General features: G+C 50.7%; 1 protein-coding gene across 2 annotated transcripts; it reads right to left on the bottom strand.

The window, feature by feature from the left end:
* Window positions 1–1,824: 1,824 nt before the first annotated feature.
* MICALL2 (MICAL like 2) lies at window positions 1,825–26,703 on the bottom strand. 2 transcript variants are annotated; one of them, XM_035339666.1, is made up of 17 exons: window positions 26,430–26,703; window positions 19,745–19,793; window positions 15,618–15,759; window positions 13,723–13,883; window positions 12,928–13,049; window positions 11,883–12,551; window positions 11,486–11,661; window positions 10,588–10,663; window positions 10,170–10,285; window positions 9,488–9,640; window positions 6,698–6,753; window positions 6,063–6,186; window positions 5,376–5,466; window positions 4,901–4,974; window positions 4,477–4,591; window positions 3,463–3,509; window positions 1,825–3,371 (listed from the first exon to the last, which is right to left on the bottom strand). In XM_035339666.1, the coding sequence occupies exons 1-17, from the start codon at window positions 26,570–26,572 to the stop codon at window positions 3,286–3,288; spliced, it is 2,400 nt and encodes a 799-aa protein (XP_035195557.1). In that variant the 5' UTR covers window positions 26,573–26,703; the 3' UTR covers window positions 1,825–3,285. The 2 variants fall into 2 exon arrangements, with proteins under 2 accessions (XP_035195557.1, XP_035195556.1); XM_035339665.1 differs by having other exon boundaries at window positions 11,486–11,665; window positions 11,887–12,551.
* Between the last annotated feature and the right edge of the window lie 922 nt (window positions 26,704–27,625).

The following is a 27,625-nucleotide window of genomic DNA, read 5'->3' as shown; positions in this document are numbered from 1 at the left end:
GCACCGACTGTGACAAGCCCTGGCCACTTAGCTCTGCAGCAGGGACAAAACGCTGCTGGCACTGCTGCCCTCGCAGTCAGCGGGATAAATGGGGCTGTTTGCTGCTCTGTCTCGTCAACTCGAGGCATCCGAGTGCAGCCACAGCGCTCCCCTCCTCTCTGTGCCTATTCCAGATCATCTTCTTCCTTGGTGAAGAGGGAGCTGATGAAAGCCAATTTCCCTTTGTGCTCATGGCAAATAATTTGGAGAATTCCCCTTGTTTACTCAGAACTGTTAATGATGCGTCAGAAATTACCTCTGAGATTGTAATTAAAGAAAACGGCAGAAGAGAGAGAGACACGCACATACACACACACAGAGCCTAGTCACAGCTTCATCTGCAAGTCATGAAGCGCTGGAGCTGGCAGCTGCCTCCCCTTTATCCCAAACCCACAGGAGTACCCCGAGACCCTCCTAAATGGCAGAGGTTCAGGGCTGCGGCCCCCAGGCCCTAAGCAGCCTCCCACACACCTCCATTTCAGCTACAAACAAAGCAGCTGCAGCACTCCGGGTATCCAGGAGCTGGGAAGGCCATGAACCCGAGCAGGAAATGAATGGGAAGCTCAGCCCTCCTGAAACCATGTTGGAAGTGGAGAGGCTGACCTGGAAGAGCAATTAAGCTCTCAGTCATCACCAAAACGCAGACACCCACGTGCACACAGCGACGGAGCAGCCAGCCCCCTGCCAGCCTGACCTCGGGGCTCAGTGTCTGGTGGGGTTTGAGTGGAGCAAAAGCAGTCCCCTCCTGCGGAGAAAGGAGAGGAATTTGATTCCCTTCGATTGCAGGAAGGTGCCCGAATTGCCTCATTACTCAGGGGTGACCACTGTTGGGGGAAAGGCAACACGAACTAGTTTCCCAACTCCTCCCTCCCGTTCAGTCCCAATTAGTGAGTGCCTGTTTTCTGGCAGCTGTAGACATTCTCACAAAACCAAACCCTACAGGAGGTCATAGGGTTGTAATTTAAACACCATGGGATCATGTTCCTGTGTAGACCCAGCTCCTGATTACCTTCAAGATAGGTGAAGGTTGAACTGCCCTGTATTTCCCAGAAGGAAGGCTTGGATAAGTTTGGATGGTGCTGCCACCCCCAAACCTGTACAGACTAAATTTCTTGGGCCTGGAGAATCTGAGCTTGAAAAGATAAAAGCCTAGCAATAATGACAGACCAGGCTGACACACCAACAGGAAAGGAAGAGCTTCCCAAAAAGCTGATGAGGATATCAAGGCACAGCACACCAGTTCTTGCGGTCAGCATGTCCCCCAAGCCCAGCTCATCTTCCTCTCTAGGTGAGCACAGGCCACCACTGAGCACAGAGCACAGTGACGGTGCTTCCATCAGTATTTCACCTGATGAAACTGCTGTTCAGCCAGTCAGGTCAACAGGATGACAGTTTGACCATGGCAGAGCGAGCTGGAGCTTGTCTTCTCCCTCAGTCTGCCAGCTATGCTGGGGTCCTGCAAGTCTTGGGGATGCATGTGATGCTAAAGCAGCGAGGAAGAAAATAAATGCACTTACCCATCTGAGAGCCAGGGGGAGCTTAACACAGGAAAATCATGGAGAAACCCCTTGGCTCTGCTGCTGCCCCAGGACCTGTGGCTGGTCTGTGAGCTCTGGGTGGGAAAGCTCCTCCATTACGGGTGTGCAAAGCAGGGCCAGCTCTCCCCTGCACCCCCTGCTACCACCCAGGGTCACCCTTGTCTGCAGAGGGACTGTTAGTGCTTGCAGCAAGCAGGACAGCCCACACTCAGTAACCCATGCCTAAACTCATTCTGGGAGCCTGAGACTTGCACCAGCAATTCTTTATTGGACAAAAACATACATAGGTACACGGTATCCCATATACATGGCATACTGTGGGCACCAGGAAACCCCTCAAGCGCTTGGTACCAAACTGAGCTCACCCCTGCGGTGCCAAGGGTGGGCTGCCTCGGACAGAGAGTCCCACTGCCACCTCGTGGGTAAGGCACGCATCGCCTCCACTCTGCCACAGGGCACAGCGGGCAGCAAACCTCCTCCCAGCAACATCCCAGGCCCTGCTGGAGAACAGGACCTAGAGAAATCTCAGAGTACTCTGGCGTGGAGGGAGGAATAAAGTGCAAGGGAGTCCACATTTACCAGCGCTAGAGGCAACATGGATTATTCCGATCTTTCCCTGCCCATGTCTACCTCTGCTGCCAAGGTTGATTGGCAAGAGAGGATATTGCCACCCAGGGCAGCTGCCTGGCTGCAGTCACTCTGGACTGAGGATGGAGGGGAAAGACTCACTGCCTGCATGCCGGCACATATCCTGTCCTGCTCCTACTGTCCTGGTCCCAAGCTGAACCATGGCAAACCTTGAGGGTGCTGACTGTCCAGGGACAGAAGCTCAGGAGAGGAATATTTGTCCCACAAAGAAAGCTGGTGGGTGAGACAAACTCAGTTATCCCTTTCTGCTCCCAGATAGGCTGTTAAAAGAAGACTTCTGTTTGTCTTCAGTATGGTGGGCCACAGGCAACAAAGACCCTGCTTCATTGTGCAGTTAGGGAAATAAGGAAGCTAAAAATCTCCCCCACAGAGGGAATGAAGCAGTGAGTAACCCCTCATGGCTTTGAGAAAACAGCCTACATCAGCTCTCAAAGAGAGGTCTGCAAACAGAGCACTATTGCTGAAATGTCTCTGGGTCTAGGACATCCCACCCCATAGTTCAGGAGGTGGTTCTGCTCTCTGCTTCCCTGGCTGTGGGGCCTGCAGCTACAATTTGCACTGGTGTAAAAAGGAGGAGGCCCTCCATCTATATAATGCCTCATAGCACCTCTCTGTGCCAAAGCACACGCAGAGAGGGAGCAAGAACTGCCCTGTCAGAAACCAGCTCAGCATCCTTGGCACAGCCCTGGCGGAGATGAGGGGGGCACTGCGGGGTGACATGCAGTGCCACGCTCCTGTATTCAGGTCTGCAGTGACCTGAGCAGTGGATGTGCAAATTGCGGTCTATTCTCCCGAGCTGCCAACAAAGTTGAAGCCAGTTCTGAGCTAGCTTCAAAGAAGGAAAATGCTCTTAAAGTCTGTCTTCTGGGAAAGGTGCACTCCAAACCAATGAGAGGGGACTTGCACTGTCCCTTTGGTCTGCAAACCTGCCGTCTTCATGTCAGAGAGGAGAGAAGCCTCATCACAGTCCTGCACAACTCCAGGAAAGCAGCAGTGAGGAAAGAAAATCCCTTTGACAGCCTTTGCTGTGCCACTGGGCCGGGGAACATCCCTCCTGAGTTTAACTCTTATTTTTCTGCTTCCATATTTTGGACAAACGGAACTTGTTCTTCTTCTTCTCTGGCTCCTGGTTCTCAAGAGATCCATCTGCAGGAGAGGGAGCAGATGCAGAGAATGTTGAGACCCACAGCCCCACTGCTACTCAGTGCTGCTCCCTAACAGCAGAAAAGGTCCTTACCCAACTTCTGGATCATGTTTGCCAACATCTGGTCCTCCTCTTGCTCTCTATAATGGAAGAGCATGGCATTAGAAAACTTTGCTGTTTCACAACAAGGCGATAGTTGCTGCTAAACATGCAAAAAAACCCAAGGCTACAGTCTTTCCCACAGTCAGAAGTGACCAATCCCCAAAGCACACCCCAAAAAGGGGATGGAAAAAAAACAAACAAACAAAAAAAAAACAGTTGAATTCGTAGACATTAGCAAATTACATCTGCTTTTACACTCCCCTTTAAAGAAATGGCCTGTGTGGGGATTTCCAGATCACAGCAGTCTAGTGCTACAGCAGCAGAGCCCTTCCCCAGCTGGCCTATGAATCATCTGAGTTTACCCTGCTGTGAGGCAACGCCACACCCCCGGAGAGGAATAAAGATTGAGACACCAGTAGCCTCGGGTGCTGCAGAGGTGCTCACATCACAGTCACCCTAGGGCTTGGGCAAGGCCAGAGCCAAAAGCCCGGGCATTACTGGAACTTTCGAGGTGGAGTTGCTGCCGAGGGCAAGAAATGGAGGATGTTCTCAGCAGCCAGAGGCACATATCCAACTACCTGACACAGCAGTCTGCCTTTGAACGTGGGGAAGATCAAGCTCTCAGCACAATGGCTATGGCTGTTTTTTTGTTGCAGCAGACAAACAAACGTGGTTTCATACTCCCAGAGTCCTCCCAGGGTTCACGTGCTGCCTCCAACTCCCCATCTCCAGTTTCTCCCTTTCTTGCTCCTGCTTTATACATTTTCATAGTCCTTATCCTCAGAACATGGCTGCAGACCTGATCTCAGTTTCTAACAGGTGCCAAGGAAGCAAAAGCAGCAGCATTTAAGACAAGATGGTTGGTGACAGGTCACCACCCACCTCTCGTGGAACAGAAGTCTGGATTACAGCCATTTGTCCACCCGTAGAGCCTGAGCAGCAGAGGAAGTACAATGCAAACCACCCCTTGTGTTGGCTCATCCCCTACTACCTGAAGGCCCTCACCTGATTCTGTCCTCATCCAGGCACTCCACGATATTATTCCGATCATTGACTGTGTTCAGGTACGACTCCAGCAGTTCCTTCTCACGCTCCTTCTCTCTCCGTGTCTTCAGTTCCTCTGCACAAGATAAGAGAGGCCCCTCTTACAGCTACAGGTCAGTACCTCCCCACTGGGGCTCCTGCCTTCACCTTGCTCCAGCAAGTCCCTCTCACAGGCCTGAATTTGATTATCCTCACACTCGGGTACATCTCACATCCCTCAGAAAACAGCTGGCAGCTTAGTCAGGAGAGTTCCCCAGTGAAACCATAATCCCTGGCAGGCAGACAGCCTCATTCAGATCTGAAAGACATCTTGGGGTTGGTGTGCAGAGTGTAGGTCTCTGCACAGCCAGGGACCAGCAGAAATCTCGATGTAGCTGGTCCTCACCTGGCTTGTTCATGAGGTGTCGCAGCTCCATCTCAATGTTCCACTGCTGCTCCTCCAGCTTCTGCTGTTTCATCCTGGAGGAGACCATAGAAGTGATGAGTTATGCCCCACCATGATCCAGGGCTGACTTTTTCTCATGTCACACTGAAGTCTCATCTCTGCATGGCCCACCACTTGGGCAGGAGCTGGTGGGCTGTGAGAAATTTGCCCCCATCATATTTACAAGGTTTCCCTCACCACAAGCTCATCACAGACCTCAGGGGCTCATCTATCCATTCAGTGCTCAAAGGCCTATTAGCTGGATGGGCCAGCACCCCTCAGGATGCTGGCAGTTCTCCCACAGACTTCTTCAAGCCCTCCCTCATCCCACCAGTTGGCAAATTATTTTGGGGGCTGCCACACTTCGTCTGCTTTACTGCTTACTGCTCACAAATGAAGTGTGTGGACAGACAGGTGAATTTCTGGTTCTACTTACTTGTACATCAGCTCTGATTCCTGTCTCAGCAGCAGCTGTTTCTCATGGATGAGTTTGAACCAATCCACCATGAGGGCATCTTCAGACTCATCTGCAAAGACCACAAAAGAGCAAAACACCACCAAAAGCTGCATCAGTTTGGTTCTTCCTGGCTCAAACACACTATCACTTGAGAAGAACCCAGGATAACTTGTATGAGCCATAAGCAAACTCAAGTGAAAACAGCTTGTCTTTGGTACTCTGAGATGCAAAGAAAAGGAAGCAGACCACTCCCTGCAGAAGGAAGCTGCTCACAGATACCCTATCACAGGGCACCCTGCTCATTTTCCATGTGGCTGGCTCAGCTCTGCCATTCTGAATGAACCCACGAATCCCTGTGGAATTGGAGCTGGCCATGACAGCCAGTCTGGCTTGGGATTCAACCACCAGATAAATAGCAGCCTTTGACTCCCAGAACTCCTTGATCCTCAGCCAAATAAACACAAGACCTTGCTCAAACAATGGGTTAGGATACAGCACAGAGTGGGTTCCAAATTCCCAGGGCTTTATTTTGCTGTACTAGCTACCTTTGGTAACTTGGTGTCTCACATGAAGTACGAGCTCCTAGAAACAGAGCCAAGAATGCCCAGGGGTAGGACATGAGCCTCACACCTTCCTACAGTAACAAAGCCCCCTGGTTTTCTTTACCTCCCTCGCAGCCACGCAGCTGCTTCTCCAGATCCACTCCTTTCGATTCCAGCTCATCCAGCTGCTTCTCGATATCACGTACCTTCTCCTGGATTTCTTCCTCAGGGATGTAGTCTGGGTGCAGCTAGGAAAACAAATGTAGGAATGAATACATCTCAGTGCCCTAGGACTGCTTCCTGAAGGCACAGCCCCAACAGAAATGTGAAATGACACAAGGAACTCAACTGTGGAGCCATGTCCTGGAAAGGCCAAGTCAGCAGAGAGGAAGAGCTGGCTGTTCACACCAGAGTGGTGGCCATGGCAATGTTACAGTGCTGTTATACATTCATTAGGGTGATAATATCTACCCACACTTGTCAGTCCACAGACATTCCCACTCCTTTGTTGGAGCAGACTGTGTCCACCAGGATTTTGTTATCTATGGCTCTGTCTCATTCCAGCCTCTACTGTCCCCTTGCCCAGGAGATAAATGGCAGTCTCTCCTTCTTGCCTCTGCTCCAATGCCTTTCACTCCTTCCCTGAGAATTCAAGTAAATCCTCCAAATAAGATAACCTGCGATGTATTTGGGCAAACACTTTCGCAGGATAACCAGCAACCCCAGTCTGTGTCCATTACACCCCTTTTCCAGCCATACCTTGGTTGGGGACACTGCTTCACAGTTCTGAATGTTAATCAGAGCAGAAGATTTATCTAGAAGGGAAAAAAATAAATCCCACATCAAACTTTAAACCATTTTGTGCTGTAAGACAGTGCCTACACCACTGAGAGCGCAACAAGTCTGAGTCACCCAACACAGGGCACAGACAATACACATGCATTGGCAGGCCCTGACTAAGGTGAGAGATGTGTCCTTGGGAAACATCACAGCCTGGTTTACTCCTTGCTGCTGGACACTCAGATACTCCCAGACCACAGGGTGCTGCTTGCCTCCTCTGGGCACAGGCGGTCTCCTAACTGTGGTGTGGCTTGGGGGCTTGCACCTGAGAATAGCGACTTCTGTGTTCATTCGTTACCTTGTTAAAATTCAAATATATTTATCGTGGCAAAAAGCACCGCTTATTAAGCTTCCAAAGGACAGAACAGAAGTATTGGGTTACTGTCACAAGAAACATCAAGTTACACTTAAAAATGCCCCTCTAGTGCTCCTGTACAAAGAAGAATCAGTAAATACTGATGAAACAAAGATGGTCCAGGGGACCTTAGCATAGGCCTCAGGAAACTAAGGTTCAATTCCTTCCACAAAACACTTCTTAGGTGAGAAGTCCCTTTGGTCCAGCTACACAGTGTTATTTAAGCCCTGGACACCTATTAAAATCAATCCTTAAGCAATGTGTGTTTGTTCTACTGTGCCTCAGCTTCCTCTGCCCACCTGTGCTGTGAGGATAACTACGGGAGAGTGTGAGGTATTCGGATACCCGAGGGGCTGGGCTGGATAATTACCACAGAGAGACCAGAGAAGCACACATGGATGATGTGATAGGAAGGAAAACTCTAGTATTAAAAGAGCAGAGCTGTAAGAAAGGCAGAAGTGTTGCAGGCTCAGCACACACAAGGAGAAAGACAGGACAGACAGACCAGGGAGCCTCCCGAGAATCTCTTGCTACTGTGTTGACTTGCTGATGAGAGACTCAAGGAAGAGCTCAAGGACATCTCTCAGATTGCCCAGTCCTTGTTCTAACAGACTTTCTAGAAGAGTGTAAAAGGATCAAAAAAATCTGGGTACTGGATTTGCTAATCAGCTGTGTTGCCTCTGCATTGCTGGCCTCCATCAGGTCACTCTTCCCCCTGGATATAGCCGGTCTGCTGTCCCATATGCTACCTGTGACTCACACTTCTCTTAAAGGTTCCTCCAACACAGACCTGGCCTGCCACAGGCAGCCTGCCACTGCCTGAGCATCACCTCCCTCTCCCAGCTCAGCTCTGCATTTCCAGCCCCCTTCTGGGTGACCTCTGCAGCATCTCTAAGCAGGGCAGAAAGCTGCATCACCGATCATGAGAAGACCAGGTCACTGGAGGAGAACAGCTAGCAAAATCACTCTCTGCTGACCAGCTCAAAGTCTGGTGTCCCCTGATATCCTCAAGTTCTGTCTCCATAGACACAAGACGGGCAAACTGGAAACGGAAGAGGGGTCAAGCAAAACCCGGAGTCTCCTTTTTCAACAGTAAACACTACCTACACCAAAGAAAACTAATGATCTACAGAAATGCTCATCAGCTACAGTCCTGTGAAGCACACACAGTATTAAGGACATAACTGTTCACAGAGGCTCTCTGCTGAGGTAGAGACCTATACAGAGGAGCAACAAGTCGGTCCTTAATCCACAGGCTGCCTAAAGACAGCAGCAAGGAAGCAGCCTTTCAGATACCAGGCTTGCATATGTGAAAACTGGGGGCAAACTGCTGGGAAAGTTGCCAACAGGAGGCACTCCCACCAGCAATCACTAAGCTTTAAAAAGAGATAGAAAACCAGCCTCCGTTATCTCAACAGCTCACTTCCTGGGGAATGATGTAATGGTGAGCCTCGTGACTGTGGAAAGTTTGGGGAAAATGATGGCAGTAAAGGCTTGCTAAAACAGACAACACAATTGCCATTTGAATGCTTCTCAGCTGTCAGACCTGAAGGCTAAGGACAGTGCTGGAGCCAGCTAAGAAATAAAGCATGAGACCACCAAGCTATGGGGACCCATCCTACTTGCTCCAAGACAAACATCAGAGCCAGAGCTGAGCCCTGCTCTGAGGATCTTCTAGTTCAAACAGATAAGACAGAGCTAGACAGGGTAAGGAAAGGGGAAAACAAACAAGCTGAGCACACAGAACAGCAGCAAACATCAGGTTAGGTCCATGAAATTTCATTGTGGTAGGATATGTAAGAAGGAAAGCAGCAAGGACAACCGGGCAAAAAAGAAGAGCTACATAGTGACATTGAGGTTGAACAGACAAGAATAAGAAACTGGATGAGGAGCAGGGACAAGCTGGTCAGAACTGGCTGGAACATCTTTGAACGTCCAAGAAGCAGCAGCATTGGCTGGAGCTACAGTGTGTTCCGCCAGCTGGAGTCTCTTGCTGACAATTCTCTGCATTCCTTTCATTTCCCAAAGCCACTCAACTGAAGGGGAGCAGAGGCATCAGCTAGATTCCCACTCCTCAAATCAGGAGATGTCCTCTTTGTAGCTTTAAGTCTGAAGAATGACAGAGCAGTGACCCTGAAAAATCCATATTTTCATTTCTTCTCTTCCCACTGAATTCCTTGGCCTGGCTGGCTCCTGGTTAGCCCAAGATGGTTAATAAAAATTAATGACACAAATTTTTCCCCCATGACAACAGCCACAGAAAACTCTGGGTCTTGCCTCCCACACTGACCACTCAGGTCATCCCCAACAGCGCAGATGAGAGAGTGGCTTTAAGCAGGCAGAAGAGATCTTACATGTGGTAGTGCTTTGATTCAGCTGGTGGTTGCCCTCTTCCTTCTTCTTGACAGAACCACCATGGTCTTCCCAGCCTTGCTTTGAATTCTGACAGCTCCTGATAAGATCTGAGCTGGGAATCAACTTCTTCTTAGCGACTCCACCAGATGAAGCTGAATTAGGAAGCACAGACAGGTCTTGGGTAAAAAATTTCAAGCCTCGTCTCACAAAAATCCCTGTATTGCCCAGAGTCTCTGGCATTCATCACTAGCTGCCTTCATTTCTAGTCCTAGTAATCCTCTCCTGATGACACTGAGGGGCACGAGTCTGAAGAAAATGGAGAGAAACCACCCGCCACAAGGCCACAGTATGAGAGAAGGGTGGAGGAGAAGAAGGAAAGGTCAGGAACCATCATCAAGATTTCTCAGCAATACTTATTTATGCAAGAGAGAATAAGTGAAATCTTGCTAGCTGTCTTACAGAAGAGGGGCACTGCAAGGACCAAAGTCCCTCTCCTTGGGGAATGACAGCTCTCCAAATAAAGGAACTGCAGGGCCAAAGCAGGTTTAGGGAGAGCAAGAAACCCTGCAAACAAGGCACCATCTCCACCAGCATGTTTCTCACTCTGTTTGTGCCTTGCGGCACTAATGCCTGCCCCCTGCCTGACAAGCAAAATGAAGGCAAAGCTTATATCCTTCATACCGGAGTCCTGCTTTGCTGATGGCACAACTAACGGACTTGGCTTTGTTTCCTTCTGTGCTGGGCTCCCTGTTCCCACCTGAGAGTTATCAGTAGGCTTCTTAGAGCCACCTTGGTCTCTGCAAAGAAGAAAGACAAAGGTAGGAAACCATCCCTCTAGCAGACACAAAGAGCTCTGGACATCCTGGGCCGGGATCTCCAGCCATGATGGTCACACTTCTAATCAGAGTTCAACAATTTGAAATGTGCTCTCCCTTCCCAAAAATGAAAGCCTTTGACTTCAAATAGTTGAAAACAAAAGCACTGAAACATAAGAGCTCTCCCCTCCAACATGCACACAGACCCGCAGCAACAAACAGCTGCAGACATGGACATCCCCACTCACTTATCACAAAGACCCACTTGCTCAAAAAAAACTTACTTGTTGGCCACAGGCTTCAACCGAGATCTCCACTCTGCTGGGCTCTCAGACTTATCTTCACCAACATTCATGGTTTCTAAAGGAAAGGACGTAGAAAGATAGTATCAGATCCAATAGAAAGACACAAGCCAGATTTGTGTCTCAGGAGGAAGGGAGAAGCCATGCACAGAAACAGATGCTATCACGTTACTGCAGCAAGCCAGCACCAACTCAACAAGTTTAACATGGGCAGATTCACATACAGTAGGTAGTAAATAACCTTGGTAGCATTTTGCCCCTTTCAACTCAAATGTTTTAAACCTTGTGCAGCTAAAGAAACACAGCCACAGCAGAAATGAAGACATATTTGACAGCAAAACAACAAAAACAGCTTAGATCTTAGACAGCAAAGGATGGGGGAGGAGAGGGGAGACAAAAAGACCGGCAAGCTCACAACAAACTCCACATAGATACTGTTCTCAGCCCCCCACAAAACTTAATGAAGTGGTTGAGACTCTAAGTACTCCGAGAACATCAGAACCTAGCCCACTGGACAGTCACTGGGAAGGAAGCTCAGTTCAAAATAGATGAGAAGGCTGGGTAAGCCCCAGTTGTGGCCACAAAATCATACTGAAGTTATGACAAGGTCTCCAGCCTGGGAAAGTGTACCTAAACCTCTGAAACCCATCACGATCTCAACATTTGATGCTGCTACTACAACTTCAAGTACCTGGAGATCCTCAGAGAAGAAAAACTTGTCCTGCTAGAGGCAGCAGTTGCACAAGGACAAATGGAAGTGTGCTGATCCCCAGAACCCAGAAAACACGTATGTAGTGGTACAGACAGGAAGTATGTAAGCCACTGACATACTCATTGTGCTGGCCCAAGAGAAGGGTGTATGCAAACCAGTCATCCTCACCTTTGAGGCCTTTTAACTCCGGCTTGTGCACAGAGTCAACAGGTTTGCCGGCAGCCTGGCTCTTGGGCAGAGGCTCTGTGATCTTCTCCTGTTTTGGTGCTGTGTGCCCTGTTTTGCTGGACTGTGCTTTTGGTGCTGGACTCTGCCATTGAGAACTGGAGGAAGAAAAGTTGCCACTGCAAAAAAGAACAATCTAATGAGTTTTGAAAGTCTGTCCTTTTTTAAAGGATGGAGCTTTATACTTAATGATGTTCCAAAGATTTGAGTGAGTCACCCTATTTGCCTTTAAATCCCATCAGAAACACCAGTCAGGGAAAAGGAAGAAAGATGCAGAGACTTCTCCAAGTTATGCCAAAGTCATCCTGGGAATAAAGAGGGAAAGGGAAACAGCACCTACCTATTGGATGCTGAGGAGCCAGTGAAACTGAGTCTTCCTGGCCTGTTTGGAGAGATTTTTGACCCAGCCAGTGCCTGCATAATATGGTTACGTGCCTGATCCTTCTCAGTGTTCTCTGGACTGGCTGCAGCTTCAGTTCTGCCAGAGGTAATTTTACCAGGGCCGTGAGAAGGGACATGTTTTGTAGTGTCAGAGGTTTTATTGCTGAAGGAGTCTAAAGACTGAAAAAAATTTTCTCGGGCTTGCTGTGTTTTTGTTTTTGAGGTTGTCCGAAATGGATCTGATGGGGTACCTCCATGATGATCTGTTTTATTTCCCATCGGGGTACCTTTGCAGTCATCTGATTTATTTACAGCTGAAGAAGACCATGGAGTATTTAGACTTCTGAAGCCAGAGCTTCCAGAAGATGAAACAGATGGCGTGTTTGAATTAGCGAGGCCTTCCTGGCTCGGTTTCTTCAACACCTGCTCCAGTTTCTTGGGTTCTGCTGCTTTCTGGAATGGCCTGACAGTGGCAGGGGCTGGGCTGCTCTCAGGTTTGTTCCCGGTGCTGCGGAGTCCAGAGATCTGGACACTGTCTGGCTGTTGGTGGTTGTTACAGATGAATGTACCAGGCTCAGGCCCAGCTTTGTAGCTTCCAGGAAGAAGCACGTTCCAACACTGCCTGCACCTGTGGATAAAGAAGTCTCAGAACACATCCTCTAGAGCTCTGGGGCCATTGACACACAGCTGAGAGGGCAGGCACAATTCCACTGCCAATGCAGGGAGGGTGAAGGTACCACACTGGCAGCGAGCACACCCTGTGTGCATTTTGTTAGGCACCAAAACAGGAACAGCTAACAGCATGGCCAGGGGTAGGAAAGGCATGGATGAAAACAGACCTGTGCAAAGAGTTTCCCTTATGCACAGCTCAAGAGACTGGCTGCCTCCACTTGGCTAGAAATGTCCTCCAACAGCTTGAATGCTTCACACCTCTCTCCAGTCCCAAGGGAACCAGACTGCCCCTGGGACCCACAGGTTTGTGCCCGCCCTTCAAAGAACTGTACCTGAAGCAGTTCCTGTGGTAGAGCTTCCCATCAACCAAGTGGCGCTGCACCAGGTGGACGTGGTTCCCGCAGATACCACAGCTGCTGCTGCGGATATTCCCACTCTCTGCCAGAACCCCTTTCTGTGGGAAGAAGCAGCGGTGAGCAAGCAGCACTGCGGCCTGTGTACAGCTTAAGAATCTCCCAGATAAGCATTTGACATGCACAGCCAGTTGCTAGAACACGGAATGGACATACAGGAAATACTTGCTGTGGCTAACCCCTAGTTTACACAAAGTGTAACAGGATAGTGTAAGGGGGACTTAATTCCACAAGGCCAGAGGGCCAGGGTGTTTTGCCTGCAATTGGGAAATTGAAGTTTAAAGGTCTCTGAATTGAATTAGCTCATGAGCTAATTAGCCCAGTGAAAGAGGAGCTTCCCTTCTTCCACCCTGTTTTCATCCCTGTTCTGCTTTGAGAATGTTTCCGAGAAATTAATCCATGTTTTCTATCAAAAACAAAAACCCTTCTGTTAGAAATCTCCATCCCCAAGTTCTACTGGCTAGGAACAACATAGCCATATCCTGAGACACCCATGGCCTGTTCACCACTAGATGAATCCCAGCTGGCCGATGGCTTTCCAGTGACTCCCATCTTAATCTGTGCAGTAACCAGACCTCTGGATTAAATCCGAAGTAATAAGGAGAAAGTTTAGAGACTGAGGCCCCATCACTAGCAGCCTTGAACTAGCATATTACTCCCTAGTTCACTGAACAGATTGAAGGTACAAAGAACAGCCCCAAACCCATTTCTTACCGTGGGGACCGGGGAGGTTTCTTTTGGCTTAGCTTTGGCTGGTGGGTGTGCAGGAGGCAGTTTTGGAGACACCGGTTTGGGAGGCTGCGAAACCACCTTCTTCCCAACAGGCTGCTCCTGAGGTTCAGAGGAAGGACGCTTGATTCCAGCCATGCCTCCAACTGGAAGAAAGGAAAAAGGGATGATTCTAAGGGAGCATAATAAGGAAAATTCACAGGCTTAGGGGTTATTTATAATACAAGAAGATCCAGGAGTGCCTGATGGATAACCTGCAAAGCATACAAGGAGACTCAGGCTTCCTTCACAAGCAGTTCTGTAGTGGAGCGAGGGGAAAGAGACAACAAGCGAGTTTCACTAACATATGCAGGAATCAGCTGGCAGCTGAAACTGCCTTTTTTTTTTATTCTCAGGGAAATTCCCCAGAAGGGAATGAAAAAGTGGAAAAATACAAAACATAGATGGTGTGAACAAAACGAGAACCACCACAAAAAGCCTGAAAATGCCCAATCCTCTCTTCATTGCAGATGAAAGATAACCCCTCTAAATTCACAGCAAGTTGAGAAAAGAGAACCACCACCTTCAGTCGAGAGCCCAGCATGAGTGCCCTACATCCTGGGAAATGGAGGTAGACTTCCCAGGGAAATAAGGCTTTATGTACAACCGTGACAGACAAGAATCCTCATCTGTCTTGCAGAGATGTTATTTTTGTGTCACTTCCTATTCTGAATGTCTCTGCACTCCTTATGGGAACTCAGCAGTTATCTGAGCCATAGCTTTGTTTTAACAGCAACCAACTAAATGACCACCCATCTGAAAAGAGATTATACCCTTCTGAGTAAATACAGGGGGAGTCTGAGCAGGCTGCAGGGAGCAGAGAGGAAGCGCAGCTCCTAGTGGTCTTCTCTCAAGAAGGCCAGCTGTCCAAATCAACACCCAGGGCTCTTTCACCAGAGACCAGTGGAATGGTGACACCAGACTCAGCAAACACTTCAGACTCAGGCTGAGCCCTCACTGCCTGCTAGTTCCATATAGTGAGCTCCCAAAGCCCAGCACAAAGCTTCAGCTCTACTCTTCTGTAAAATCCTGACCTCAATAAAATATTGGCTGCTCGCCCTCTCTGGCCTTCTGCGTCCTGCTTATTTCATGGTCCTGCTGGAGCCCATTCAAAGGGCACGGCGATAGTATTAGGAGTCCACTTGGAGTCAGAGGGCACATTCCTGGCTGGACTCATTTTCAGACACACACATTCACCCCAGCAACAGGAATGCGACCAGAGCATTCTGTGGGACACTAGAGAGTATAAAAATGTGCCGCGCTTGATGATGTGGTAGGCGAGAAGCTGGGGAGGGGAGAGGAAAGACCCCAAACTGACCCAGATTCCCACCACTTGGCACAAACATGATGGAATTTGTTTCAGCAGGGTTTTAAAACAAGAAATAAAAAACAAAGTGGGGGATGGAAGAGGTTGTGAAGGGAAAGAGAGCATAGTTAAATGAGTGAAGAGGTGGAGGAGGGGGAAGAATTCAGATATTAAAGGCAGTCCTCTGGTGTGGCAAGGACTTGGACAGGGATGGAAGGGCTCAAGACAGGGAAGTTGAAGTGTAGACCACAGAAGTGAACCTTCTGTGGTCCTAACTGGCTGGGCTATAATAAATTTTAGATTATATTTTAAATTCTAAGGCACTGGTTTTATAGATGAAGCAGAGCCCTGTGCCAGTCCAAAAGCACTGGTGCTACTGCAGCAAGTAAAGAGGTCAGATTCCCCACTGAAATAGTTTGGGTACCAAAAGGCCTCCATGAAATCTGTTTTGCCTTTCCAAGCTTGTTAGTAGGCAAGAAAAAGCACAAAATTGAGTCCCAATTTTGCCCACCCCTCCAGGGAACGTGGCACTTACTTGGAGACCGTCCATGGAAGTAGTTATAATACTGGGAAACGTAGGTGATGATGCTCAGCCTGTCTGGTACCCTCAGAGCAACCATATCTTCTGCATCCAGCAAGGCTGGGATTCCCAGCTCCTCTGCTGCCACTTGAAATGCCTGGGGAAGGAAGAAAACAACAACAAAAAAATGAGGGGTCTCATCCAGCCCAGGCAGCAGATCCACTCCTCATCAGGAGAAAATGCACCGCAAACAGCCCCACTCAGATAATAATTCTACTGGGGAACAGCTGCACCAGTTTAACTCCGACATCGTCCAGCCCTTACAGGAACCAACGGAGTCGTGGCTTCCAGCCACCACGTTGAGAAACTCAGGCAGGGAGCCAAAAATCTGGCCTGGCAAGCTGGCCGTAGCTCAGCGCACAGGAACTCACCTGGGTTTCCCCTGCTCTTCCTCGAGCCTGCCTCTATCTGGATGCGCACAGCTGCGGAGAGCGAGGCCTGGCAGAAGGGTTTGTGGCAGCCCAGGCTGGCAGGCTGGTGTGCAGGCTTCCAGCCCAACCTGGAGCGCTCCCCAGCTAACGGTGCGCTGGTAGGTGTTTGCAGGCAGCTCTCTATCTCCAAGCACCGTGTAAATGTTAATGCTTCCTGCCTACTGCCTGCTCTTCCCCATCTGAAACAGGGGAAACCTCGGGCTGAGAAGGAAACCATTTTTCCCAGGTTAGAAAACAGGAGTAGAGGAATAACGCAGAATAATTCCTGATTAATCATTTCCATGCTAATGTAACATGTATTTGGGGCAAATATTCTTCTTTGTGGCGTCCTTTGCTCCGATGCTGCAGGATCGAAGCCAGACAAAGGACAGAAAAGCTGTTTTGTTTTGCCACTACACAAGAGGACAAAAGAAAAAAGCAACATCCCTAAAACAACTTTCTCTTTGCTCGACTCACCACAGGACTTTCGCTAGCGACTTTCTGCAGCCCTCTCCCATCCCGACCTATGGGAAAAAGTCCTTTCCCTCCCCCTCCGGAGCATCCCTTTTGAAATGTCAGCAGAGCAAAAGACAACAGCACCTCAAGGAGCAGAGACACAAGGAAGGCTCCTGCTGAAACCCACAGTTAAATGGTTAAAGAAAGACTTGCACACATTAAAACCCTCCGCATCTGACCTCTGGCGCAGACACACAACAGGGCTGGTGTACAAGCAAACTATTCCTGCTTAGAAGAAACAAACAGCCACTATGCTTTAGCAAGATAATTACCATTTTTTTCCATTGGGTATCCCAGTAAGAATGCAACCGAGCTGACATTAGGCACGCGCTCAGCCAGTTACCTCTGGCTGCATCATCCCGGCTGCCAGCCCAGCCTGGCACCTGCCTGTCGTGTAACCTCACACTTAATATGTTTTTTGGAGCGTTCCTCATCCCGCCGGCTGCACGACTGGTCTGACCAGTGGGGTTTTCTTGCTGGGCATTCCCAGAGCCATGCCACCTCCTGCTACACGGTGCCGTCGGTCAGACCTGTGCAATGGGCACACAACAAGCATGAGGAGCCGCCTGGACTACCAAGAGGAGGATGTAGTGTCCCCTGTGCCTTCTGCGTCCTCATGTTCCTGGGAACTGCTGTTCCTGGAGGTTAACAAGCCCACTGCCTCACCTGGCCCAGTTGCTTTGCCCTCCTTGCCTGCCCAGGCTGGCCTTTAAAGAAGTTACGTGATATTTGTCAGCAGTGCAGCTCCAAGGGCTTTACAGCCTTTTTAGCTCCCGTTTTGTAAACGCTGCATAGAGAAGGCAAAGAGGCTTGAGGACATCTGAGCAGACCAGGCACAGCTCTTCTCTGCTGCACCCACTACACCGCGCCACCATACATTGGCACTAGAGAAACTGGATGCAAGGTCTCTAGAAACCTTTCTCTTATTTATACATATTTTGAAATCTTTAACAAAAAAAGACACCAACAGCAATTCCTCTCTTTTTTTTTTTCCTCTTTTTCTTTCTGGCACTTGGGGAGTGACACATTCTTTCTTGGCAAAAAGACATCATGTGGCAAGTCACAGCCTGGACAAGATTTTTTTTGTTGAGTAATACAGCTTCTGAAAAGAAGTTACTGAACAGTGAGGCATGAAGGAGGGCCTGAACAATAGCAGAGGAGCAGCACTGGGAGAAATCAGACCACTTGTATCCTGAGAGCAGCCAGGGGAAGAAAGCCTGTGATGGAGACCGGTCCGAGGAGGGAGCCCAGCGCAGGAACCTGGTGTCACGGGGAAGTGGAGGGGACAATCCCACCTGTGGCAGAGCCAGGCCAGCGGGATACCAGCAGTAAAAGGGCACCAAGAACAGATTCACTAAGGAAGAGAAAGCAAAATAAAGGACAAACTAAGAAACAGAGGAAAGGGAGGGAGGGAAACACAGGCTGACATAGGAGAGTGGAGCAACTGTTTTTATGAGAGGCACAAAGAAGCTTTTCATTAGGAAAAGCACTGGAGGTCAGTTGTACAGCTCATTTCCCAGAGAAAAACAAAGTTGCCAGCAGAACAGACACCGTCAGCCAGGCGCGGGGAAGGAGCAGCACTCGGAGCTTCACAGCACTCAGGCCAGGGTGACCGTCCACGGCAAAGAGGCCCTCGTGCCTGCCAAAGACCAAAGCTCCCAGCCAAAAACACTCAGCCTGAATCTCACCTGCGAGAGGGAGACACGCAGGGCTGAACCCCGCAGCCCCGGTAACTGCTCACGTAGCACAGCCCTGGTTTGGGGAGATGGCGCTGCCCCAGGGCAGCAGAAATTAGGGAGCACACGGAGGTGAGGAACACACAGAATCCCAGCTTTTAGCTCTCCTGGAGGAAAGACCACTCCAGATAACTCACTGTGTCAGAAGATGCTGTTCCTCCGGTCCGGTCGAGAGTGAGCTGCAGTGGTGTGTTCACTGCCTGAGCTCTGGCCAAGCAGCCACAAAACTGAGTGGAGCGGTGCCAAGGGGAAGAGAAGCATTATAATCTGCTGCCTCTCTCTTTGCAAAGGGGAGAGGGAGAGAAAAAATCCTTCCTCGGAGCCCTAAGCCCATGCTTGAATCCAGAGCAGGAGGGGCTGGCCTGTCCAGCTTCTACTTTGTGAAGAGAACAGGAGAAACTGCAACCCTATCCTGGAGCAATGTGCCCAGGCAAGACGAGGTTTTAGGACCTCTCCACCTTCCAGCAGCTCTCATCCCCTGTGCTGGGAGCAGGCAGAAGCGGTGCAAGCAGAACCCTGCACTTCTGTTCTTGCGCCAGTACCTCCCAGCTCCTGCTCCATCCCTCTGAAGCATCACGTACACACCATGCCCATGCCTGTGTCCTGACCTCCAGCATCTGCTGCTGCCTGCAGCCAGGCAGAGGGGTGGCAGACACCATGCTCATTGCCTGCAGCCAGCTGCCTTCTTCTCCTTGCTGACAGCAATTCTTTCAATGCCACTTTCCAACACCCTCAGCTACCAAAACTACCTCCCCTTCCTCCACCATTTCCACTTCTGAGGTCCGGTCAGGCTGGGGCATGAGAGCATCAACCATCCTTCCTAATTCCTGCTCTAGCTGTCCAAGGCACCGAGCACTGCTCAAAATCAGAGCAGCAGGGGGGTGGGGGGTGTAGGGGGATGAAGCAACCTTTCCCTCTAAAGCACCAGGCTGCCCAGGTCGCCCTTTATAACATCCCAAGCTTTGCCTTCAAAAACCGTCTATGTCCACTTCAGGATGAGCAACCATTTCCAAAGTACCTCTCACTCAGCGACTGCGATGCGCAGTGTAGGGATGCATCAGAGATGCAAGAAGCACATGGGAGTCGTGGCTCTCTGCTAGACAAGAGCTGGCAGAACAAGCAGAGCTGTACAAAGCAGAGATGGTGACACAGCCAGTTCCAAAGGGAACTGGACACACTAAAGACAGGCATCACTATGCAGCCCGTAAAGAAATGTGAGCAGGCTGAGGGTGCCTTCAAGCAGCCAGCAAGCCTGGACATTGCTGTTCAGATGGGAAGGTTGGATGCATGCAGGATAAGCCAAAAGATCTGAATAAGGCACTGTCAGGTCACTGCACCTGCAGGGTTTCTGCTGGTGAAACATACAAGCGAGGTGCCAGGCCATAGACTAGAACACAAGAAAACATTAAAAGCCACTTACCAACTTGTTGTTCTCATACACATTTTCTTTACTGAGGGAGTTGAAGTTTCTGAAACACAGAAAGAAGAGAAAAACCTCAGGCTGGTGTTGTTGAGCAACCTGCTTCGCTTCCAGCTTCTCAAACCTCTCCGAGCCCTGCTGCTTTGAGGGACAGATCATCTCTTCCCTCCCTGCCTTTTCAGGGCGCTCCGGAGGGCAGATCCCGTCTGAGCCTCCAGACGGCCGCAGACCTGCTGCTCCTCCTGGGACGGGAGCGTCCAGGAGGCCCAGCAGGCACAGCCATCTGCCCACGGGCAGCACAACACATTTTTGGCACATCCACCCTTGCAGGGCTGACTTCCGCAGCCTCCCGCGGACAGGACATGCCGATGCCAAAACAACCCGTGCAGGTTCAGGGGCTTTGCTGAGACAGCCAGGAGCAAATTCTAACTCATGTTTTTTTGGTGTTTTTGTTTTTTTTTGGTGTTTTTGTTTTTTCCTCCAAAGCCTTGCTTCTCTCCGACCCTGAGAGGAGAAACCCATGGCTGCCAGCCAGACTTGCAACACACTTTCCCTGGAAACATTTTCCAAGCAGACGCTTCCATCTCTGCCCTTCCTCCAAGTCATCTCCAGAAAGTGAGACCACGGAACTCAGAGAAGGGACGGACACCTCCAACGCTGCGTGTATCTCATGCTTCTCCATAAATCCATACCCTCTGATCTCAGATGCTTCTGCTTCCACCAGTTCACAAATTCTGGCTTCAAAACCTCTTTTGTTTCTCTAGCATGGCTCTACAAAACCAGGACCAAGAGCCTGCATGAGAAACACCTTTGCCCACAACACAATCCCGTGACTGGTAACACCGAAATTGCCTTTAAAAATCTCGTTCTCCTTTCCCTGGGGCTGTCACTTTTGATTTGTAATCCAAACCAATAACTGAAAAGGAAGCGACAATTACTGCTTGCAGTTACAATTACAATTACAAGTGACAATTACAAGCCAAAGCCAACAACCCTTCTTCATTTTCTGTTGTCCCTGGACATCACTTCCCTCCTCCCCTCTCCAGATTTACTCTCCCCTCCCCAGATTTGCTCTCCCCTCTCTGGTCCAGCCCAAATGCCACCTCTGCTCAGGGCTAGGCTGGAAACCGGGAGGGGAAGACAGGCAGGAAAGCACAAGGGAGAGTGACTCTGTGCCCTTGGAAGCAGAGCCCAATACAGCGTGCTTTTCCCACACACGGAGCATGTGCCTGGTTGAGGAAACCTTCACCACCAGCCTGTTTGAAACTGACCATCGCTTGCTAACGTGGGAATATGAAACTGGCTGCTGGCTGGCAGCCTCGCTCTCCAGCACTGCTTCCTCCTGCCCAGGCAAGCGCGCAGGGTCAGCTCCTTGCCGATAAGGCAGTTTCACTTTACAATCCTTGTGCTTCTTGGCACGAAGCTCAGTGAAAGGCTTTCATCAGCAAGGAAACTCTCACTGGCAAACAAAAAACGCTGCACCACCAACGCTGCGTTTTTGTAGGTAGCACCTTTATAACCGATGCAGCTTAACCCCTGTTGGCCTCACCTTCAAAAGGAGCGAGGGTAGCGGTGTGAAAGCCAGGGCAAAGCCAGCTCACAGCGATCTATTCATGAGACAAACACATGATCCGCACCGCAGCGGGGGAACTTTTTCCATGGCTTGTAAGAGCAAGGAGCAAGCCGGGTCCTTTGTCTGCTTCGTAGAGAAAGTAGAGCGTTGCATTATAAATAAGAAAGGCACCCAAAACCGGGGTTGTCCAGCATGCCGCAGCCTGGGCTGCCTCCCGTTTCCCACATCTGTGGCTGTTGTGCTGGATAACAAGAGAATGAACAGGAAGCGACCACGAAGACCCAAAGGTCAAACTCCCCCACGAAGCACGTCAAGCCAAGGCACATCCCACCTTTAAATCTTATCCCCTTTCCTGCGCAATCTGAAGGGACTCGCAGAGGTTTTTCTCCAAGTGGTGCTCCTGCCCAGGCACTTCCCTTCCCTGGGACAACGGATTAGAAAGAGCGATGAAAATAACTACAAGACAAAAAGTTTCAGTGGAACAATAGATGTAATCATCCTGTTTTGTGTCAGGCAAGAAAACCAGCTTTCTTAAGAGCCAGCTGAAGGAGGTGGTGGCAGCCCTCTGCCTCACTGCCGGTTCCGCCTCTGCGGACATCCTGAGCGCAGGAAAACACCTGCAGGAGACCAGGGGAGCTCCGGCTTCCTCGGCCATGCAGAGCAGTAAGGCAGCACCGAGGGGAGCAGGGAACAGCAGGAGCAGTGCCCACTCACACTGTGAGCCCAGTGAAACTGGGCTGAGTGCTGGAAACACAACGCCATGAGTCCAGGCTTTGCTCTGCATCAACACATCAAAACGCAGAGGCAGGAGGTGCCTGCAGCAGATCCATGCCGGGCTCAATAACACTGGAGTGACCTGTTTATTGTCAGCCCGTGCCTTTTACTCCCACCTTGCTGTGTGCTGTTTGCTGTGGTATCATCTGTACAGCTTCCCATTTGTGTGGCACAGAACAGAGACATAAAACCTGCGTCTCTGAAGGTGAATATCTGAAATCCCCTCCTGTTCCCCAGGGAGAGTGCAAACAGCCAGGTCACTTGGCCATTGCAGGAGCTCCCTGCCCTCTCAGCATCACTGCTTCCCTGGCTATCCAGGTGAGCAGTTTGCATGCAGTATTTCTTTTGAAAGCTGGTGCATCTCCTATCTTGGAATATCAAAGCTCTCTGGACCAATGTAATCCTAAGAAAGCAAAGCTAATACTAAATGGAGAAGTAGGAGTTCTCCGCTGAGAAAACACAGGCAACTGAATTAATTGGAAGAGGTGAGAAACATAAATCTCACCCAAGAGAGCGCTTCCAGAGCTGGAAACAAATCAGAATGGAGTTTGCTAGCAAAGGAATAGAAGTGAAGTTTTTAGCTCTGCAGAAAGTCCTTCTCTTAGCCAAAAGCAGCCGAGCATTTGCCGTGCCCAGAAATCTCCGTGACCACCCACGGCTCCAGCTGCACAGACCCAGAGCTCTCAGCACACCATGCTCCTTTGCGAGCACACGTGCTTCCCCCTCTGCTGCTGCTGCAAGTGCTAACTCAGCTGGAAGCCTCTTCTCAGAGCAGACGGAGGTAAAAAAATCCCAGAGACTACGGGCCGTGAGGGTTCCAGAGACCCTCCTGTCTGTAGGCTATTGTAGGCTTCTGTGCTATTTCCCCTGGAGACAATGAGGTCTGTGCAGTCACAAGGATCACTGGAAGAGAGCGAAGCACCCTTTGCCTGCATACAGATGTCAAACAGAGGGTTTGAGCTCAGAGTGCTGTGCTGGGAACGGGATCTTCCAGCGGTGCTCTATCTGGAGGTGCAAACCACCTGGGACAGGGCTGGGAAGCCCAGGTGGAAGGTGCCCCCACGCACCCCTCCTCCTCTCCGCAATGCCTGCTCCACATTCCTCTCAACCCACTGGCGAGCTGCAACTAATAAAAGATGAGACTGGGAACAAGTAATAAAAGATGAGACTCCCTGACCCCAGGGCCACCCGCCTGTCACGCAAACCGCAGCCCCGCAGAGGCCAAGCAGGCGGCAGCTCTGCTTCGCCCCAGCCCTCTGCTGAGGAGATGGAAACCACGGACAGCCCTCCCTGTCCACGTTAGAGGCTCACGGCCTCATCCCGTCTGGCTGGCTGACGGAGACCCCGAGAACAGGGCCGGAGGAACGGGTGCGTGCAGCTGCTCAGCGCCGGCCACCAAACATGCGTGTCCCAGCGGCGCACGGCTGCCAAGGGGGATTTCACAACTGGTCCCTTCCCAGAACGCTGTTAAACACCCGCCAGCAGGCTGGGAAAGCAGGATCCAGGATGAAGAGAAGGAGCTTAATCAAAAACTTTCCTCGACATCTGGCATTAATATCGGAGCGAGTGTGCACGGCTCCCCCGCTGCTTCTAACTCACGTATCGGACTGAGACCACGAAACCCTCGGCTGGAGCTCGCGCCGCCAGCACCGTCACAGCCAGCAGCTGCAGAGCTGAGCCCACATCGCACTGCTGCAAAGCTTCATGTTCTCTGACACGAGGAACTTCAGGGCTCTGCTCTCATCCCAGAAAATGGGCTCAGACCTGCCTGATGATGTATCCGTGCCCGGCTGGGACGGGGTACCAAACATGCTTCAGCTGGAATGAAAGAAATGAATTTCCATGGTAATTCAGTGTGTGCCTCCACGCCCCCAGAACCCAGTCTGTCTGCGCATCCTCGGGTGAGTGGGAAGTGAGCTGGAAATGCGTTTCTAATTTTACACAGCCTGCCCTGTTCACTGATAACATACAAGCTGACATCAGGCAAGTTTGAGAGGAGTTATCACATTCCCCATATGTTTTTTGGCAAGAAAACGAGAAGGATCAAGAGACCTGCACCAGCCTGTCCTCTGACCCATGTAACTCTCGAGAGAAGCACATGATTATTACCAGGTTTTGTAATTGCTTGAAGTTTTCCTGTGAATTTCTCAGACTCCTCCAAGGAAAAATCCCCTTTCCATACCATGTACTCCTCAGCCCAAGAATGTAAACCAAGAAAGAAAACATGCTGTTGCAAAACTCTGCTGCAGTGACTGAATCATGTTCGGCAAGTGATTTATACACAAGAGCTGCAGCAAACACACCGGGTTCTCCAAACACCTATTATCGTATTGTAGTTTTAGTTTCTGTATGATGCTTTTAATCTTCAGCTAGGATCTTTGCTAGAAGCAAGGGGAGGAGCTCAGGATAAATCACTTCAAGCCCCTGAGAAGCAGGAGTCACAGCCACATGTGCACCCAGTCACCCTTTCCTGTCAGTGGCTCCTGAAACGCCAAAAGGATTTTTATACATTCACAGGGAATTTGCACAAGTATTTGGCCCCAGGAGCTGAGGTACACGTGACATCTGGCAGCCCTGGACACCAACTACTTGAAAGTATAATTTACTTCCAGCAGGACTTTGCCCAGTGCAGCTGGTGTTTTCCTGTATTATACCACTGACACCACGGAGGGAGGTCACAGATAAAGGCTTCTCTTTAACCTTCAGGCAGTCTTGCTGAGCTGGTCCAAGTCAGAAAGTTTCTGTAAGGTTCTGCATAAAGTCAGGCAGGATTTCCACCAGAGGAGGAATTCAGCGGGAACAGACAGACGCCACAAGGATCGTTTCCTCTCTCCAGGACAGGAGCATTTACTTAAGATATGTCTATCCACAACTCGTGGTGCGCAGTTCAAGGATTATAAACAACTCACTGAACTCACTAAAGGAGTTTCTGAGCCTCTGCTCACACCCGCGCTCCGGATGGGCTGGCAATGGAATCAGCCAGGAAGCGGTCCCAGGCCATCCACGAGCACCTCCCAGACACACCAACCTTTCTGTCCTGGTATTTCATACTTCTGGGACTGTGAATGAAAGGAAGGAAAGGCAATATCTGGAGTCACATGGATGTGACAGCAAGTCAGGAAGCCATACGCTGCAACACCATGGTGATTGCCAAAGCACCGGCAAGGAGGGGACATCAGAAAGGGTGCGCCTGAAGTTCCTGCACGACCTCCTGCTGCCCAAGGCTGCTCTGACCTCTTCAAAGTTTCAAACCAACTGAGAGGAGAGAGAGCGAAAGGTTATCTTCTCGGGCTTCCACCAGAAGCAAGACACCTGCATGAGAGATCTCTGCACACAGACACAAGCGGTAGGCTGTCCTGGGAGTCCAAGGCAAAGGCAGAATTCAGGAAACAGCAGGAAAACCACAGCACAGAAAACGCACCCCCGTCCTCCACGTCTGGCTGGGAGTGACCTCTTACTTTAAATCAATACTCCTGGGCAATCTTTGTGCTGCTCCCTTACCTTGAGAAACTTCCCCGGTGTTTTTTTTTTTGTAAGTTGCTTTTTTATTATTATTATTTTGCTTTTTTACAGTTTCCTTTGTCGATTCACATACCCAGAGGTTACATTTGGGCAGAGACGGGTCAAAACCCACGGGACAACAGCGAAGAAACCAGCAAGGTCTGGAAAACACTGTGCCTCCCACGGACAGAGCTCTGGATGTGAAAACAAGTAACTTGCAGGAATGCAGCAGCTACCAGGCACCAACAAGGGGCTCCCTGTGACGGGGGCACTTGCCCTGCACCCAGGGCCCTGCGAGTGGGCTGGGGGAAGATGCAAACTTTCTCCTGCACAGCTCCTCCAGAAAACTGCCCGCTTTCCTATTGTATTTCCTTCAAACAGCGCTCGCTTCTTAACTAATAACCCACGGAATTGCCATTTGGCCAAGCAGGGAAAGCCAAGCCTAAACAAACACAAACAGCGAAGAAGGAAACATTTCCCAAAACGGTGCCTGAACTTGTTTTGCAACAGAAAAGAACATATTTTAAATGTTTATCTTTCAGCCACAGCCTGCCACAGCTCCCCGAAGAAGGAGGAAAGGGGAAAAAAAGGAAAAAGCAGCGAGGGCTAAGCTCTGCTCAGTGACTTTCGCTGGCACTAGCAGAATTCGCAAGAAGACCGAGCATCTCCTGAGGAGAAGACAGTGGGACAAGACAACAGGATGGGTCCCTTTCTGTCAACTTTTCGTCCCTTTCCCCATTTCTCGTGGGGCAAGCGCCCGCAGAGTGCCCAAATGGCAGGTCCCGGCTTCGCCGAGCGGGCGGCCCATGCGCCGGCCTCGACGCCCGAGGTACTCACATGAGGTCGGGGCGGTGGCGGTGCAGGATGGCGCAGAAGGCCAGGCCATCGCGGAACGAGGTGGTCATGTTGGTGATGCTGACATCGCGGTAGCCCTCGCACTGCTGCTTGCACCACAGCTGCAGGTTCTGGATGGCCGCCATGGCGCGGGCACAGGGCAGGGGAGGCGGAGGTGGCGATGCGCGCCCCGGGGGGATCGGTGAGGGCCACGAGGAGCCCTCAGCCGTGTCAAGCCGAGCCGAGCCGAGCCGAGCCGGGAGGGAAGGAGGGAAGGAGGGAGGCTGCCGGCCGTGTGGGCGGCAGCGGGGCCGGCTCGGAGGCGGGGAAAGGGGCGGGCGGCGGCGGTCCCTCACGGCCGCCCTCCGGCGGGCCCGCGGGTCGCGCTTCGTGCTGCGTGGGGTGGCAAAAGGGCCAAGAAAAGTTGGGTTTTCGACGAAAAGTGTATCGCACGCCCTGGCTGGGCGTCGTGTGTGTGTGGTAGCGGGGCAGCCGCCTACTCCACAGCAGCTGAGGGGAGCCCCGCGCCTCCCTCGCACCACAGCGCATGAAGATGGGGGATCCACACAGACACAAGGGCATTTTACCTCCATGCAAAGTCGGAAAGCAAGTTTCCCTCTCGCTATTGAGGGGCAGACAGGCTCGGTATCTGCAGCCTTTCCTCAAGCTGGAGGCCACTGGGGAAGACCCATGCTTGAGGCTCCGGCTTCCCCATTTTTGCAGCTTACCTCAGAGGTGCCGAGGGAACACGAGGCAACCTTGTGCGTCCCAGCATGAGGACAAAATACAAGCAAGGACAAAGTACAGCTGCCGACAGCCATGTGAAACAGCCTGAGGCTGCGGCTTTTGGAGAGCAGGATGTCAGGGGCCAGGCAGCCAAAAAACTTGAAAGGCAGCCCAGCCCTCGAAAGAGCAAAATCCAACAAGTGCAAAGAAAGCACATGGAAATCTGGGGGTGGATGAACCTAGGCTGCTTTCCCTGCGGAGAGGTAGGAGCAGGGTACCTTGGTGAGGAGCCAAAAATAAGCCCGTCAGCTGAGGACCTGCCCCAGGTGGCCTAGCCACAGCTGGGGAGAGCACGGTGATGGCTAATTTATACAATGCCCCGCAGCACACACATCACGAAGAATAACTCACCAGACAGGCTCTCATATGGCTGACAAAACTGCAGAAAAGACAAGGTAACACTTTAGGAGCTG

This window comes from Oxyura jamaicensis, chromosome 14 (assembly GCF_011077185.1).
Source record: "Oxyura jamaicensis isolate SHBP4307 breed ruddy duck chromosome 14, BPBGC_Ojam_1.0, whole genome shotgun sequence".
Classification (NCBI taxonomy): domain Eukaryota; kingdom Metazoa; phylum Chordata; class Aves; order Anseriformes; family Anatidae; genus Oxyura; species Oxyura jamaicensis.
Note: the sequence above shows the minus strand (reverse complement) of the source record. Positions and strands in the feature narration are given on the sequence as shown.